Raw genomic sequence first — 16,823 nt, forward strand, 5'->3', positions numbered from 1 at the left:
AGAGGGCTGGAGCAGCTCTGCTCTGGAGACAGCCTGAGCAAGTTGGTGTTGTTCAGCCTGGAGAACACTCCAGGAAGATCTCTTGCAGCCTTTCAATACTTAAAGGAGGCTCTTAAGAAAGATAGGGAGAAGCTCTGTACCAAGGCCTGTAGTGACAGGACAAGGGGCAAGGGTTTCAAACAGAAAGAGGCTAGGTTTAGATTAGGTATAAGGAAGACATTTTTTTTATTATGAGGGTGGTGAGCCCCTGGCCCAGGTTGCCCTGAGAAGCTGTGGCTGCCCCATCCCTGGCAGTGTTGAAGGCCAGGCTGGATGGGGCTTGGAGCAAGCTGGGATGGTGGGAGGTGTCCCTGCCCATAGCAGGGGGATGGATTGGATGATCTTTGAAGGTCCCTTTCAGCCCAAAATATTCTATGATTCTAAGACCACTGTATACCTTAACAGCTTGTTTTCTTTGATGAATGCTCATTTCTTGGTCTGATTTATCAGAAGATAGTAAATTTTACAGATTAATCATATGTAACGTGAAATTGTTTCCTTTTACATTTTGCCTTTCCCTTTAAATACCAGTATTTGCTGTTTACTGCAAAGCTCATACTGTCTAAATTAAAAAATGGAAGGTTTATCATCACATAATCTGACCTTCCATAGAATCAGTCCACAGGGTTTTAATGAATTTTTTCTTGTTTAAATGCAGAAAGCTTTTTAGAAATACATCCTCCCTCAATTTAAAATTTGCCAGTAACTGAGAAGCTATTTTGTTTCCAAAAAATCTTTCTTTGGTAAAATATAGGTTGTAATCTCTACACTGAATTTGTTTAACATCAATTCCAGATGTTGCACTTTGTCATCCCTTTACCCTCCAGCAAGATAATGTTTCTGATTCCTGTACAACTAACAGCAGCCAGACATGCCTTGCCAGCCTTGTCCTCTCTGTATCTCTTTATCCTCTCAAATTCTAAGCTTGTGAAGTCTATTCAAATATGAGACAATTTTATCAGGAAAGCCCAGCCATCCCCAAGGATGGCTAAATCAATCACTGAAGTTTCTGAGGATTTTAGAATGATAAAACTTTTCTTCCATCCTTGCTCTTAGCATCTATACACCCCCTTGTCCTCCCTAGAAATGTGTTTCTCCTTGTCACCCTGCTCTCTATATGATGCAATGCCCGCCATTGGCCCGACTTACCACACCTCTCATGACCTGACCCTGACATATCTTACACGGGAGTCATCTCAGCCCTGTTCTCTCCACTTCCTCCTACCTGCCCTGTCCTTAGGTTCTTCCATGTCCTCCTGCCCTTCCCTCTCCCTCCCCAACATTCCCATCATGGGCTCATCCCTCACTCTGGCTGGACCTGGTGCTTTACCAGCAGCAAGATGTCAACGCTGCCATCCACTGATGTCTTGTCTGAGCTGATATCCCCAGTACAGCCCACCACCCCACAGGACAATGTCTAGATCCTTCCCAGCCCCAGTGAAGCACAGGTAAGTCATACATCATCCAGAAGCTTCCCCTCTACACGCAGCTCCCAGGAGGCAATGCTGCCGTCAGAATCATCTGCGTCAGACTTGGCAGGATTGAAGGTGTTGGAGATGTAAAGTCTCAGTTTCCGCTTTTGCTGTTGGACAAAGAAAGAAAAGTTTAAGTCTGAGACCCGAGGAAGCCACAGGAGAGGTGATAATTACATATTTGGTAGAGAATATTTAGTAGAGTTTAGTCCAGTTTCACCAGGTTGTACTAGAATTTAAGATTTGGTTATGTGTAAGAAAATAGACCAAAGAGATGAATCTCAAACTTCCTTTCAAAAACTACTGGCCAAGCAAACATGCTCAGATCTGCTGTAAGTGGAGAGACATGGGAGGCTGCAGGGCCTGTGAGGCTGTATATCCTTTATTCTGGATTAGAAATCTGAGAATTTGCTGTAACAAAAACACAACACAGTTCCCTCCCTGACTAGATCCTAGCTGGATTGCTGAGTCTCAGCTGCAAACCTCCTGCTACCTCAATGCCTTTTGTAGCTGCAGCAGTTCAGAGTTGCAAATGGCCACCACAAACACACCTAATGCTACAAATTACATGCCGGGCACATTGCTCCCCATCTGTGTTCTACCATCATGTAGAGCCTGGTAACAGCCTGACAGACACAACCAAACCCACTCACACCCCTCCTTGCTGCCAAACCTGGAACTGCCTGTTGCAACTCCAACCGGCTGTGAGAACCAGGTGCAGGTCACTGTGCTTCATCCCTCACCCAGGTGCTCAAGTCCTTAAGAGTCATAATCATGCCTAGCTGCTGTATTTCTAAGGCTCTCTAAGGTTTCCCAGCTGCCGCACTAGCTTATGGCTATGTTACTTCTCCGTGCCCTTCTTGTCCCTGCACCATGTAGAAAAACTGGCCATCAGCTCTGGATTCCAGAAAACATATTGCCAAGAATTTCTTTAGGACTCTGATCTCCAATACCTGTTTACAAAATAATGACAAAAAGGCTACAGTTGTCACATTAATTAAGTTGAAATAATGGTGAAAAAGACACTTGGCCATGAACACTGCTTGAGCAGCCAAGCATGTCCTCCACTGCGTAGCACTGCACTGACCCAGGGACACTGATGTCTCCACAACCACCTTTCTGAACCTGCTGCCAACATGCAGCAAACTCCTGTTTGTTCCTGATGTAAACACTTTGAAAATACAAAATATGTCTCTCGAATCAGTATTTTTTCTGCTCTTTTTAAGATATACCAAACATCCTCAATTAACAGATTTTTTCCCCAAACTTAATTAGCTTCTGTTTTATATCATGCTTGACAAGCTCCTAAAGATAAGACTGCTTATCCAGTCGCCTCCTGGTACATGGTCCAGACAAAGGTAATAAATTGAACAGGGTGCCAAGGACTGAAAGATAATAATAATTAAAAGAGAAGTTCTTGAGATGGCAGAATCTGTGTTATTTTTAGCAAGTCTGTGTGCCAGTGATTTTTGAAAAGACAGAACCCCTTCTGCTGTATAAAACTCCAAGAGAAGAAGGAGAAGTGCGCAGCTCTTCTTCCCCCCCCTCTCTTGGCACTTCGGCTTCAGCTCCGGGACAGAGAAGCGGCAGGAGCGACAGACCCTACGCATCCGACTACAGCCAGAGGCCAGGGCCGGCGGACGGTGATAACATCTTGATTACTTTCTCCTTCTTTTCTCAATGACTCTTCTCTCCAGAGTAACTAATTGTATAAATCCTAAATAAATCCTTTTAACTTGTTAAAATCATAAAACCTGGTTATTTTCGTAAATTCACGCGTCGTCTATGAGTAGTGGCTGAATTTTCCTCGCAAACAAATAATAACTCGGATCGTAACAGTTCCCTCATGAGATGATGCTCAATTTTTTTCATTCTTTTTGCCCTTCTCTCCCACCACCACCTCTTCCTTTCATAAGTCTAGTGTTGCCAGCACCACTGTGTCCTCATAAAAGATACCAGAAAACAGCTCTGTTCAAGACATTCTGGAAGGATGACTATCTCATCTTCCAATTCCAGGAACTAGACAATGGCACTGAACTTACCTTACACACACATCACCAGTAGTGCTAATAGACACTGTGAGCAGTGGCACTGAAAGAAAATACATATAGAAATCTCTAGCATCAGACCCATAGTTCTAGAAATTAACATTTTCTCCAGACAAGTAGTCTCCTTCTCCTCTACCATGACTTTTCTCCTGTCAGCTGTCACTACCATCCCACCTGATAAAGTAACACCCTGGCAGAGCTATCCAGAGACAATACAAGATAGTTAAAATTGAGCTCAAGCACCAAATTATCACTAGCTGGGGCTTTACAGCCAGTATGCAGATGAAAAGGTCTCCTTGGCTGAAGACACACATCCCAAATCATTGCACTCAGTTTGCTTATCTGTACTCCTGAGTTCCACAATAATGTAAAGTTCATAGCCAGAAGGCTCTGAGAGTAAGGTGTTCCTCCAACTCCAGTTGAGCAATTCCATCTCACCCTTGCAGGAAATGACACAACATCGGTTACGTGCAACTTGGTCGCTCTGCAGTATTATCTGGGCAAGAGGCCATTGTGTTTCAACAAATCCTGCAGTTTTCTTCGTAATGCACATTATAGCACAGATCTAAAATCTACTCTCGTCTCTGTATGGTGGCTTCTCAGACAACAGAAGAGAAACCAACAAAAACCCATGGCCTTATTTTTTCTGGTAGGATTTTCAGTTGCCTGGAGCAAAAACTAAAGAGAAATTTTTTATCTTGACAGCTACAGGAAAGCATCACATTTCATCCCTTCAGACACACTAAAATTTTACCACCCACAAAAAAACCAAACCAAACCAATCAAAAAACCCAACCAACCAAAAAAAACCCCAAAACCGGGGAGAACTTGGCTGAGACCTGATTAACACTGTGAATCAAATAACCTCTCCTCCAGAAATCAGTGGATGCTTAATCTGCTTGCACTCTAAGGTTAAGATACACATCTTAAACATCAGCTTTGTCTTGCCTTCAGCAAAATGAACCTGAACTAGAAGTCATGTTAAAAAGAAAATCCTTCCCCAAAACCACTGTATTTCACTTACAATTTCTCCTTGAGAAAAAGAGAAGGAAAAAAAAAAGCATATGTGACAGAAAATTGGTCATGTTAGCAATAAACTACTGCAAAGGTCTCAGCGGCAACAGCAGCACAAGCAGCAGGACAGCTCATGTGGAATGAAACAGATCTAAAGAGGAGTCTTACAGGAGTGCTGGAGCCAATCTGCAGATTCTTCTCTAAATTCTTCTATGTCATTGTCCTGGTTTGGGCCAGGATAAAGGTAATTTTCTGCCTCGTACTTTTGCTCCCAGCTACGTCTCCAATAAGTAGCTGCACTTGCTGAAATTAACAGCAAGTTTCTCAGACAGTGTCTGCTTCTAGGACTGATAACGCTCGATGTGTATAGTTACAGCTAGGGACTTTATGCAGAACCAAGGACACTTGCTCAGCTCTGAGGAGCATTTTACCCTCCGGAAGGACTCAAGAGGTCCCACCTGAAACCCTCCTTTGGGCAGGAACAGTCAAGATAGATGGCCAAAATTGACCAAACAGAGCATTCCATCCCATACATGTTATACTCTGTATAAATTTGAGGGATCACAAGGGTCAAACCCCCTTCCTTCTCTTCCTGCTTCCCCTGTCTCTGTTTGCTTCGGCATCCTGGGAGGATTGTGTTCGTTCGTCTGCCTGTGGACCTGATCCGTGCCAGCCCTTATCTGTGTGTTCCTGCCTCCAGCTCCTGACTGCTGCTGACTCCAGGAGTCCAGCCTGGACTTTCCCAGGGCTGCCCTGTAGCCTTGGTGGTGACGTGAGAGTTATTGGGGGGAAGGAGGAAGGAACATGGTATCAATTTTCTTCTATATTTGTATATATTTAGTAATTTTTTTAGTAATTTTTTTATTTATCATTACTGTTTCATTAAAGCTGTGTAGTTTAGTTTCCAACCCATAAGTCTCTCTCCCTTATTCTCTCTCCTGTCTTTATCAGGGAGGGGGATTAATAGAGAGCATCTGTTATTCAGTTTAATTGCCAGGCCAGTGTTAAACCACGACAGTCATATTCACACAAATCAATATAACTTTAGGTTGAAGTAAATGGACACAATGCTGGAGATCCATCAAACCCTTCAGAAAACTACTTCTGGTTTATAGTGCCACTTTCTTTTTTTTTTTTTTTTTCCTCCCCAGTTTCCATCCCTACAAGGTGAAATCAGGAGCTAAGCATCTCAAAATACCATGATCTGCATAATGCCCACAGGACAAATCTGCAATGGTGGCTGAAGTTAACGTTTCCTTCAGTGTACTCTCAGGCAGGACACAGTAACTCCATAACACTTCCAGAGTTGTGCTTGGGAATTCAAACACCTTAAGGATGGATTTCTATGTACCTCAGCACAGCTTAAAAACCTCATGCATAAAGCACTGGAAGTATTTAAATCTGTTTCTGTCTGCATGTAGAGTGAGTGTTTCATGGTCTCACAAAACTTTCTAGAAAGTAAAAAAAATACCAGTGGAAGATGATGGAGCACGGAGAATAGAAATCAGGACAAAAAAGGAACAATTACCACCAATAACAGGTGTTTATGTGCGACTGAATCAAATAGAACAGCGAGTGTTCACATCAGGACTGGAATACAGAGTTATCTTCCACCCAGAGTAGCAGCAACCAAGTACCTCAAAATTTGTAGAAGGAACAAAATTCATTAAGTAACTCATGACAACAAAAATTGGCAAGAACTTAAAAATGGAGAACCCAAAGCAGGAAAATCAGTGAATTGATAGACTATGCAGGTATCATGAAGACTAAAAGGAACTATACAGTATTTACTGAGTTCAAAATTGTACCAACCTGTGAAAAACACCTGTAGAGAGTTCTATTAAAAATTCAGCAACAACAAAGTCTTCAAAAAAGTTGAACAAATATTATAGAGGATTAAAATGCAGAACAGTATGCCCAATAGTCCACAAAATCAGATACAGCAGACTGCTATTTAATTATACTGTCTCAGGAAGAGAATTTCTACTGATGTGGGAATAAGAATAGCTAGGTGCACTGAAAAATTCTTTCTCTTCAGTGACTGGAAGGACTCATTTTTTTACTTAAGAAAAGATAACACTAAAGAACCTGAAATATGGGCTGATATAAGGCAGGAGATTAGATGTTCATGTTTTCCTTATCTCACAACACAAGAAGAACATACAAATTATGTCATAAGACAATAAATTCAAACCTGATCACTGGAAGTATCTCATGTATGCTCCACAAAATATAATGAATCATGATTAACCCAAGGAATTCAATGTCAAAGAAGGTAAATTTTAAACTTGTAGGTTTGTAGCAGGAGACGAACTTGGCAGTGATGATAGGCTCTGAATGAGGACAGGATCAGTAGAGAACTGGCCTCGACCAGCACGGCTGCTGACCTGCTTCAGAATGAGCCCTTTGCCGGTCTCAGGCCCCACCTTTTATTGGCCCTTGATCTTTGAGCATGCGCACTTGGGCCAGCCCTAACTGGGCACAGGTGAGGCTGAGCACCGACTGGGCTCATTACTCGGCAGGTCCTGCCACCTGCTGCCTACATAGGTTTTTAAGCCAGAAGAAACTTTATTGTCCATTTTGATTTCCTGTACAAAGCAGTCTCTAATCACTCACAAAACAGGGCAGGTCTTTTTAAAAGACATCTAGTGCGGACCTAAAGACTTGACATAACAAAATATCTATTACATCAATGATATCTTGCTCTAGTGGTGAAAAATTTACACATTCATCAGTCTCAATTGGTTTATTCTTGAAATTCCAGCTGTCAGACCAAAGCCAAAAGCTCTTAAAAAAAAACCCAAAAAACAAAAAAAACCCACACCAAAAACAAAAGACAACAGAAGAAAGCAAACAAACCTGGAAGGGTCTGGAGTCACTGTATTATGTACAGATCCCAGGAATGTCCAATCATATAAAAGTGTGAAGAATTTTAAAAGATGTCAAACTTTTCTGTGTCTTAATGTGAACTGATCTCTCATTTCTGGAATTGAGGTGGAACTGTTACCTACTGCTGGAAGATTTCTTGCATCCTCCTAAGAACTATTTAGCACTGGAACATATTATCTTGAGAGGCCATGTAGTCTCCCACCTTGGAGATGTTCAAAAGCCATCTGGATGTGGAGCTGGATAACTACCTGCAGGTGGCCTAGACTGAGCAGGGTAGTTGGACAAGATTAGCTGCAGAGGTCCCTTCCAACCTCAACCCATCCGTGATCCTGTTACTGACCACTATTACTATGGACAGTGATCCACACCAGCCTCACGATTCCTCTTGCCACTGCATGTGGGAGAGAGAGGGTGGTTATACAAGATACAACCACATTCTCATCCAACGCTAATGCTAGTTTGTGATGAGTTAAGATTGCCTGTTTGTGTTGAGGGATGTTTTGCCCAAGCATGTGGCAGTCTTTCACAGCAGGTAATTATCCAGGGAACAAGCCAACCAGGAATGCACTAATCCATGTTGGTGTGTTACCTTTGGCAACTCAGTCCTCTCAGTAACGTGTTAGAACCCCCAGATCTGTCTAGAGAAGACAACCTGAGAACTCCTAGAGTAAAGTTCAGTAAAGACTTGACATAACAAAATATCTATTACACCAATGATATCTTGCTCTAGTGGTGAAAAATTTACACATTTTACACCTAGAGTAAAGTCCAAAAGAAGGGGGATTCACCAAAAGCCCACTACTTCTGAGGTGATCCTCAAGGACTGGGAGAACACAGATCAACAGACATGGAAAGATTAAGGACAACTCTCCCAGTGTGTGACCACATACTAATCAGAGGATGAATCAGCTGATGAACTGGTCTCATTACACTAGGAAAAATAAGCTGTTTGGCTTTTTTTTATTTTGTGAATTTTCTGGTTGATGATTAAAGATGAGAAAATTCTTAATAAAATTCCCTCAATAAATTGTTTTCTTTACATTTCAATTGCCATAAATTCTGTTGTGCCTTCAACATATTTCTACTTTAAATGCCTTCTGCAGACATTTCCCCCAAAGAGCTTTAAAATATCTTATTAAAACCTCTGTAGTGTTTGATGGAGCACACCAACGGGGTGTAGGGTCACTGGGCTGGCAGAGACAGGTCTGTTTCATGTAATGCTTTTCAGAACTCATGAAGATACAATTTAAAAAAAATAAAGTATTTGTTTTCCTTCTTGATTTGGAGGAATTTTGCTTCTATGACAATTACAAGCTCTTTGTAATTTCAAGCCTAACACTTATTCAGTCACTTTTTCACCATTTATTCTTGTGTTGACATTGTCCTTCAGCCTAAACATCTATACTTTTCTTCCTCTCTATCAAAAAGGCAGCCACTCCCAGTCCCTTCCAATTTTTTTAATGATCATATATAAAAGCCAAGTGATATTCACAAGGTGTATCTTCTCCCTAGGTTGTTCAAGCACTTCTTTCACATGATCATTCTAGTCTGAGGAGCTGCTCATTGTGAGCACTGCTGACACTGTATTCCAGCTTTGACAAGATGAGATGTCAGGAGGATCTTCTGCAGCAACACTAAAACTTCTCTGTTGCTACAAGGAATTCTAGTTACAGACCTGTCTTGTGATTTCTTCTCTCAGTTGTGTAACACTAAGTATAAGATTGTTATTACCAAAATAATAAACCCCACATTTAATGGTGTTTCAAATCAATTGGCAATTACTTTACAACATAAATTATTCCAGTTAATCCTAGCCGGCACCGAGACCAACATTACAATCACAGGAAAGGAGGCTGTAGACTGCCGATTTGCCATAGACCTTGAAGTGTAGAGGGCAGGTGGTGAAGGCCACCCCTTCTCCAACCAACCTCACAACCTCAAGGTCTCCTCCCTCTCTGAGCAGTCCCACAGCTGGCATCTGTTGCAATAGTGCAGCTGTTCACAGAAGGTTCAAGTAGGATCAATATGCCCAGCACAGTTTATGCACTGTCTTCAACTGAAAGCGTTTGAAAAATTTCCCTCTAAAATTTCTCCAGAATACAAAACTCTTCAGACAGAAAAGCAAAGCCTGAGCAACACTAGACCATAAACTCATGGCTCCCAAAGACACTTTCCTGCTGTAACTCAATCTCTGTGCCCAATATAATAGCTGCAATTACAGCTGATTGATCTAAGCAGTCTTGCATACTCCCTGTCTATCACCACATCCCTCAGACAGATTTAATTCTTTCCCAGGATTACAGTCCCAGTTTGGGAACCACTGCTTTAAGGCAAATACTCCAAAATTAAAAGAACTTTGATAAGAGATGGAAATGCAGAGATAACTTTTATTGCTTTTACCAACATTCCAACTACAATAAAATGAAAATACTTCATATCAGAACAACCCAGATTTATCTAGGCTTAGTTCTATTTTGACAGGTCTTGAATTTCATTTGCTACATGCTAAGTCTAGACATGAATTTGAAAAATATATGCTTAATCATTCTTTTGATGTGAACTAGCCAAGGAACTGATATTTAAAATGTGCTTGCTGACCCCTAGATGGAAACAGAATTTTCTGCCTGCAGTTTACATTATGTAGATTGTAGTGCCTCCTATACTCTTCAGAGTTACAGGCCCTGACTATCTCCACTGTCAAGCTTTGAGCTGGAATCTCATGTCCTGGTCCACTTCCTAGTTAAAGAGTTCACCACAGAATCAGCATCTTATTGATCTTGCGTCAGATTTATGAATGCAAGCCTGAGTCTTCCATTACTTTCACACATGGCTCAGATCCTGGCTAGTTTAACATAATTATGTTCTTTTACAGTAAGAAGCTATGCCAAACTATTCCTTCTGAGAGTCCAATCTACTGCATACACAACACCTTTTGACTACAAACCTGTGATTTAAACCACCCACACTTAGTTTTCCTATCTGTAAAGTAGGTATGTTATTTTAATTTTTCCTTTTTTTTTTTTTTTTGGTTTCAAATATATCGATTTAAAAAACGTCAGAGGTTGCAGCCTTCAGATACCTGCTGAGTGACAAACAGAACAGAATCTGGATCTCAGTTGGGTTGATACCTATTACTGAGGTACAGACAAGAAGGACTGCTTTCCTTCACAGTAGACACACAGATACATAACTTCATACTAGAGGATTTACTGGATGAATGAGTATGAGAGTTAAGACCTTACATAAGACATGGAAAAAAATTTCTTACAATGGGAGTGGCCAAACACAGGAACAGACTGCCTGCAGAGACTGTGAAACCTCCATCCTCTGTTGAGTTCAAAAACTGAACAAGGCCTTCACAACCCTGTTTTGAGCAGGAGGTTGAAGCAGCGGACTTCCACAGTTTCCTCCTAACTAAACTTTCACATGATTTAGTTGAATGGCCTAAGAAAAGCTGGGACAGGAGCATTTCAGTAGGATATGAACATGAACAATGAAGCGCTGGACTTCATCTAATAAAAAATGCAGAAAATGTAATCTATTTTCCTACATGAATTATCCTTCTACAGACTATGGAAATGCATATATTTTTGCCAGATCTTTAACAATTTTTCTCTAAGTAATTTTTCCCATCTATGTTCTTTTATTCCACAAGTTTAGCTTTTGACTAAAATCTAATAGGGAACTTAATACATCTCTTCAGCAGACTCCTCTAATCTCTTATTTTCTTCTTTTTAACCATTCTAATTCAAAGTTGCAAAACCAGGGTTTACGCATCTAGAAAGTATTATTCCCCATTTTTAGACACTTTAAGAAGCTAGAGCTGGTAGTATCCACACAACTTTCTCCATGCACGCTGCTCCCCAGCTGCCTATTTTTAGGAGCTTTGTTTGACCTGTTTCAGAGTATCTCTGTTCACAGGACTTTTACTGGAAAGACCATTCATACAAGGATTATTCTCCCCCAGCTCAACCCACAAACTGTTCACGACGTACCTTCATCGGCCTCTTCAGGGCTTCCTGAATGTCCACGCGCTTCCGCATGATGGTCTGGTCTAGCTTGCGTTCAAAGGCCAACAGATCCATGTAGGCCTGAGACTCAGGAACCAGCTCCCGGATCTGGGAAGGAAGCAAGGAATATCCAAACACTGGAAGCAAGAATCAACTGTGTGGCAGAGCAGCGATGCTGACACCTTCCCAGCCTGAAAACAGATGTGCTCCCTCAGTTGCCTAGGGAGGTTATTGATGCCCCAACCCTGGAAGTGTTCAAGGCCAGGACGGATGAAACCTTGTGCAATCTATTCTAGTCGGATGTGTCTCATTAAAGGGGGTTGAAGCTTGATGATCTCTAAGGTCCCTCCCAACCCAAGCTGTTCTATGATTCTGAGTTAACCCAAGTCAGAAGTTCCCAACTAGCAGGACAGGTCTCAGTGTCATGGCCCAAGCACATGGCTGAAAAAAGCCCCCAGCTGGATCCACAAAGCCACAAAACTTGAATCATGGCTGCTTTGGGTTTTGTTTGTCTTTTTTTTAACCCTAGCCCTTCTCTACAAGCAGCCTGGGAACCACTGTTCTCACCAATGCACAGTAGACTGAATTTGTCCTGTTAAAAACAAAAAAGTGCTGTAGACTAAACCTAAAGCTGCATGTTAATGTTGATATTTTACAAACATTACCCACCATAAGTAAAAACTGCTATTAATAAAGACAACTTTTGTCAACACATCTTGGCTGAGGTGACCTTCATATCAAAGTTTCAACCCAGCTATGAAGTGTCTATTTACAATCTTGCCAACTTTTATTGGTATTTTATTACATTAGCTAAACTACATTAGTATTTTAAAACATTAGCTACGCAACATTAGCTCTATTAATAAACTCCCTTTTTATTTTCCCTTTTCCACAGAAGTTAGCAGAGGTGACATGAAGTTGTTTAGCAAGAACTAACAATCTGAGCTTAGAAATGGGCAAGTATACCCTTTCATGAGTTCTGAACTGGGAATAACCCATGCAGACAAGCTCTAAAAGAAAGGAACTCTAAGTGTTTGTAATAAATCTACTGGACTGCCTGGTCTATCTCTATAATGCTCACTCTTTCACCTCTATAACTACAGTATTTAAATGTTAGACTGCTGTAGGAATTAAAAGCTAGTTGGTATTCCTGTTATGCTTTAGAATCAGAAGTCTACAGTTTTAGTTTGGTGTAAGACACAAACACCTATGTGACAGGTGACATAATAAAACTTCTCCCCATGTTCTGTAAGGACATCAGAACTATTGCATGAGGTCACCCCAACACTCCATCTGTCATAACCCTGTGTCTCTGACAGCATTTGGAAAGTAGTTGCCCTTTAGCACCTACAACTGCTCGAGGCACAGCCTCCCAGAGCCTCAACAGACAGTGAGTGAAGAAGTTATCTCCTCCTCATTTTCTATCTGCCATCTGTTATCTTCATCTGATGCCATCTCCTTGCATAGCTGGAGTAGCAGTGGGCAGGCATTCCCTGTGCACATTCTCCATTCTGCTTACACATTTCACAGATTTTTTGCCATCCCTTTCTTCATATTTTTCTTTTCCAGGATGAAGAAGCACATAATAATTCCTCTCTTCTGTATTTAGATTGACCAGGACTACCAAGTAGGTGTCTCTTTCAATATTATTTATCTGTTTGTTTTGCAATGCTAGAACACCTGCTGGACTGACACTCTGGAGAAGCAGAAACCATGAAGCCAGCAACTGCTCATCTTTAGTTGAACCCCTATTATTTAACTTCATATTTATTCTTTCACAAAATCTTACTATCAGCAGATTAGTAAAAGAACCTGACTGTTTTTTAGAACAAAGCATGATGAGCAAGCATTACCCTGGAAACATCAAGGAATTGCCAGACAGCTTGCAGAATAAAGACAGCTGGGCAAGACTTCCTCCCCATGGTAAATGCACAGCTTTGAACCCAACAAAATACCCCAATCCTTTTATCCTGTCCCACACGGAAAAAAAGATACCTCAGTTCCTTCCACACAGACGAAATTAACCATGGTGTACTGCAGTCAATTAAAAATATCGGACCCAGAACCTAGTTTCAGTCCTTGAACTCCCAGTTCCTGCACAGTCAGTTCTTGAACTCTCAGGATCGGATGAAGCAGGGAGAGGGTCTCTGTAGCCCTCCAGATAAAGCACACACAGAGCTCAGCTACAACCTTTCCAGGTGGTTTGCAGGGGTACTGCACATAGAATCTAATCAAATTTCTAATAAAGTCTGTAAAAAGATCAGTATATTTCTATTCCACTTTGTAGGTCTTTTCTATTCCATTCTTATAATGAAATTGGATCTAAAACATTATAAGATGCTAATAAAGCACTGACACTTTAAAATCAGCCAACAAAAATAACACTTCATGTAATTCCTTGAACTGTCAACAGCTGTTGAGAGCAATTGGGAGAACTGTACTTGTCTGTGTTTTTACTCTTCTCTAGGTATGAGTTTGATCCCAGTGCAGGTGGGATACTGGGCTAGATCAATGGTCCAGTCAGGCCAGTTTTGGCTGCTCTTACAGTCTTTTGCTTTCTCACCCTGCTATTGGAATAATCTTTTGGAGGCATGATAATGTTCCAATTTCACATTCTTTCCTAATTTCCCTTCAAGAGTGAGAGAAAAATTAAAAAGGGTACAACATCAAAATGAAGAATTTTCCTTGTTTCTGGTATATCTTACCTCAAAAAGATGAAGGCATTCTTACACTCCAAGGTATTCTTGTACTCCAGACAGTAATATGTAATTAATTTTTCAGTTTTCTTCATAGGAAACTGAACACCAGCTACCCCAGTGTTCCTGTGATAAGGATCTGTGCAGGCTGTGCACTAACTGAAAAGTTCACAGCTCCATGCAAGTCTCCTCTCTTCTTCTACAGAAGAAGAAAAGAATTCTTCTACAGAAGTTTTAACTATAAAAGAGTATTTCAAGACCTGAATTCTCCATTCTGGCCCTTACCTATCTATTTCAAGAAAAGTCAAAAAAACTACTTAAGGACAGCATCTCATCATCTGAGGTTTTGAAGCATGTGTGGTAAAACCTTACTTCAGAATTATATGGATAACTGGAATAGATTACTATTAGTATGAAAAGTGTCCTTCTAGAGGCTAGGGTTCATTTTTCCCTAGTGAGAAAACTGAAATGTTGACAAATGAAAAAAAAAGTAAGAAAAAAATATTATTAAATTACAAGTTCTAATATCTAACTTCCATTCCCTCTTTAATCGATGGTGACAAAAAAATGGAAAAATTATAAGAAGGAAACAAAGCCTTTTGTAGACACTGGGAGGAAGCCCCGTGGTTGCAGGCCCTCATGCTCATGAAGGAACTTTAACCACCCTGACATCCAATTTGAGGGCAGGAGCACTGGGCACAAGCACTGCAGGGGATTCCTGCAATGGACTGATGGCAATTTCTTGACACAAGTACCCAAAAATAGGAGGAGGCAACAGAAGCTCACTGCAACATGGGCAACAGACTCAGTATAAGGAACTTCTTTTTTCTATTTTTTTTCTTTTTTTAAAAACAGCCACAATGGTACCAAAACATTGGCAGAGGCTGTGGGATGCCCATCATTGGTTGGCAGTATTCACAATCCAACTGGACAGGGTCCTGAGCAACCTGCTGTGATCTGAACCTACTTCATACAGCAGTTTAAATTCACAACTTCCAAAGGTCCTTCTGATCCAAATAATTTTGTGATTATTGGGGCTTAAACAGTTGTCTACCCAAGTCTTGGTTTTGCCTGAAATTCAGTGAATCCTTCGTGTGTTTGAGAACTATGAGGTCACTTTCAGCCTGTATGTCAGAGAGTCTAAATTAGTTTGTTTTTATTTTATTCTATGCAACTACAAATACGTGTTACATGTGCTACATGAGTTGCAGTAAAATGTACAAGTACATATTTAAATTATAAGCGCATATGCAAATGAGACTTTAAGTTCTTCTCACAAGTGTTCCAAAGGAACCAATAGAATTGCTTGTCTATCTAATACCCTCTAAGTATATTCAAGAATATCACAAAATCAAAAACTACAGAGGACATTAACAAAGAAAGAAAAATCAGAATGGAGCAGCCACACAGCAATAGGAGCTCTCTATAAAGCTAGGCTACTTGAGCAACCTTTTCTTTATACAGCTAGATGAAGGCTCCAGTAATGACCATCACTGTTCCAGAACACCAGCTAACTAATCATAACACATCCGAAAACAATAAATTAAGACCTATCGCTCATCATTGTCCTTCCCTTTCTCCAGACCTGGCAATAACCACCAGGAAGGAAAAAAAAAAAAAAACAGGGATAATCCATCTTTTGAAATCCTCAATTAAAGCAAATTAACATTAGTACTGTAACAGATTAAGTATCTAAGGCAGTGGGACAGGTAAGGTTTTGTTTGGCCAATAACATGGCTGGAGAACAATCCTGGAAAAGGTGGCCTTCCTTCACATTTGAGGCTACTGTTTCAGACCCGAACATAGCAGATTCTGCTCAAAACACTGATCAAAATCAGCTGTGGGTTTGGGTGGTACAAAGTCAAACTAATAAAGCTCAACAACATGTCTGACTTATCACAGGAAGTTAAGGCTTGATCTGATAGATGCCCACCACATTTCTGCTTCAATATTTGCAGCTGAAAGCAACATTTATCTTACCATTAAGCAATGGTTTGGAACAGAAGTGTCAATCTTCAGAACAAGCACCTACAGGGCACAACTGTATGATAATTTAGTTACCTGAAAGAAAAGGATGGATGTTATCTATGAAGCAGGAAAGAGGTGACTGATTGTTGTTCTGGTGAAACAAAAACTCTGAGGAACACTACAAGTAGATGGAAACAGGAGTACCGTAACACCTGTGCCTCTGCTGAATGCAGTACTAAAAAAACAGGTACTAGCTCCACCTGATCTTAACAAATAGTGTGTGAGAAAGTATGAGAGAGGCAGAACTAAGTACAAACCGTTGCTTGAGCTCTGCCAACTCCACCTGCTTCAAGCACGTTGGAATCACTGCTTTCCAAGACAGACTCTTGCACTACCAGATTCCTGGGTTAGAGACGTTCCCTTATTTACAGAAAAACTAATTTTGTTTACAACTACTCTATTGGGCAATTGTGATAATGCTTTCTAGCAATAACTGTCCTTCTCCCTGTGTTTATTTGCTGTTTCATTAATCTTAAAAAAACTGTAAATTTTATCTTCAAATTTCTTGTATTATGCATGACAGTGAAACCAAAGAAAAAAAAAATTTAAAAACTACACTGCACTGGGCCAAGATCTTTCTCATCCCATTAGAAATGATCCACTCACTATTATGTCTCCAAATTGACA

General features: G+C 40.7%; 1 protein-coding gene across 7 annotated transcripts in view; it reads right to left on the reverse strand.

Moving 5' to 3' along the window:
* SMARCD3 (SWI/SNF related BAF chromatin remodeling complex subunit D3) overlaps positions 1-16,823 on the reverse strand; it is a 90,535-nt gene that overhangs the window by 16,869 nt on the left and 56,843 nt on the right. For 6 of the 7 annotated variants that reach the window (XM_071734435.1, XM_071734430.1, XM_071734434.1 and 3 more), the window contains 2 exons: positions 11,458-11,580; positions 1,499-1,621 (listed from right to left, as the gene is read on the reverse strand). In XM_071734435.1, coding sequence (XP_071590536.1) covers positions 1,499-1,621; positions 11,458-11,580 — 246 coding nt within the window. The remainder of the gene's footprint in view (positions 1-1,498; positions 1,622-11,457; positions 11,581-16,823) is intronic. The other variant, XM_071734432.1, reaches the window with a different exon arrangement.

This window comes from Heliangelus exortis, chromosome 2 (assembly GCF_036169615.1).
Source record: "Heliangelus exortis chromosome 2, bHelExo1.hap1, whole genome shotgun sequence".
Taxonomy (NCBI): Eukaryota; Metazoa; Chordata; class Aves; order Apodiformes; family Trochilidae; genus Heliangelus; species Heliangelus exortis.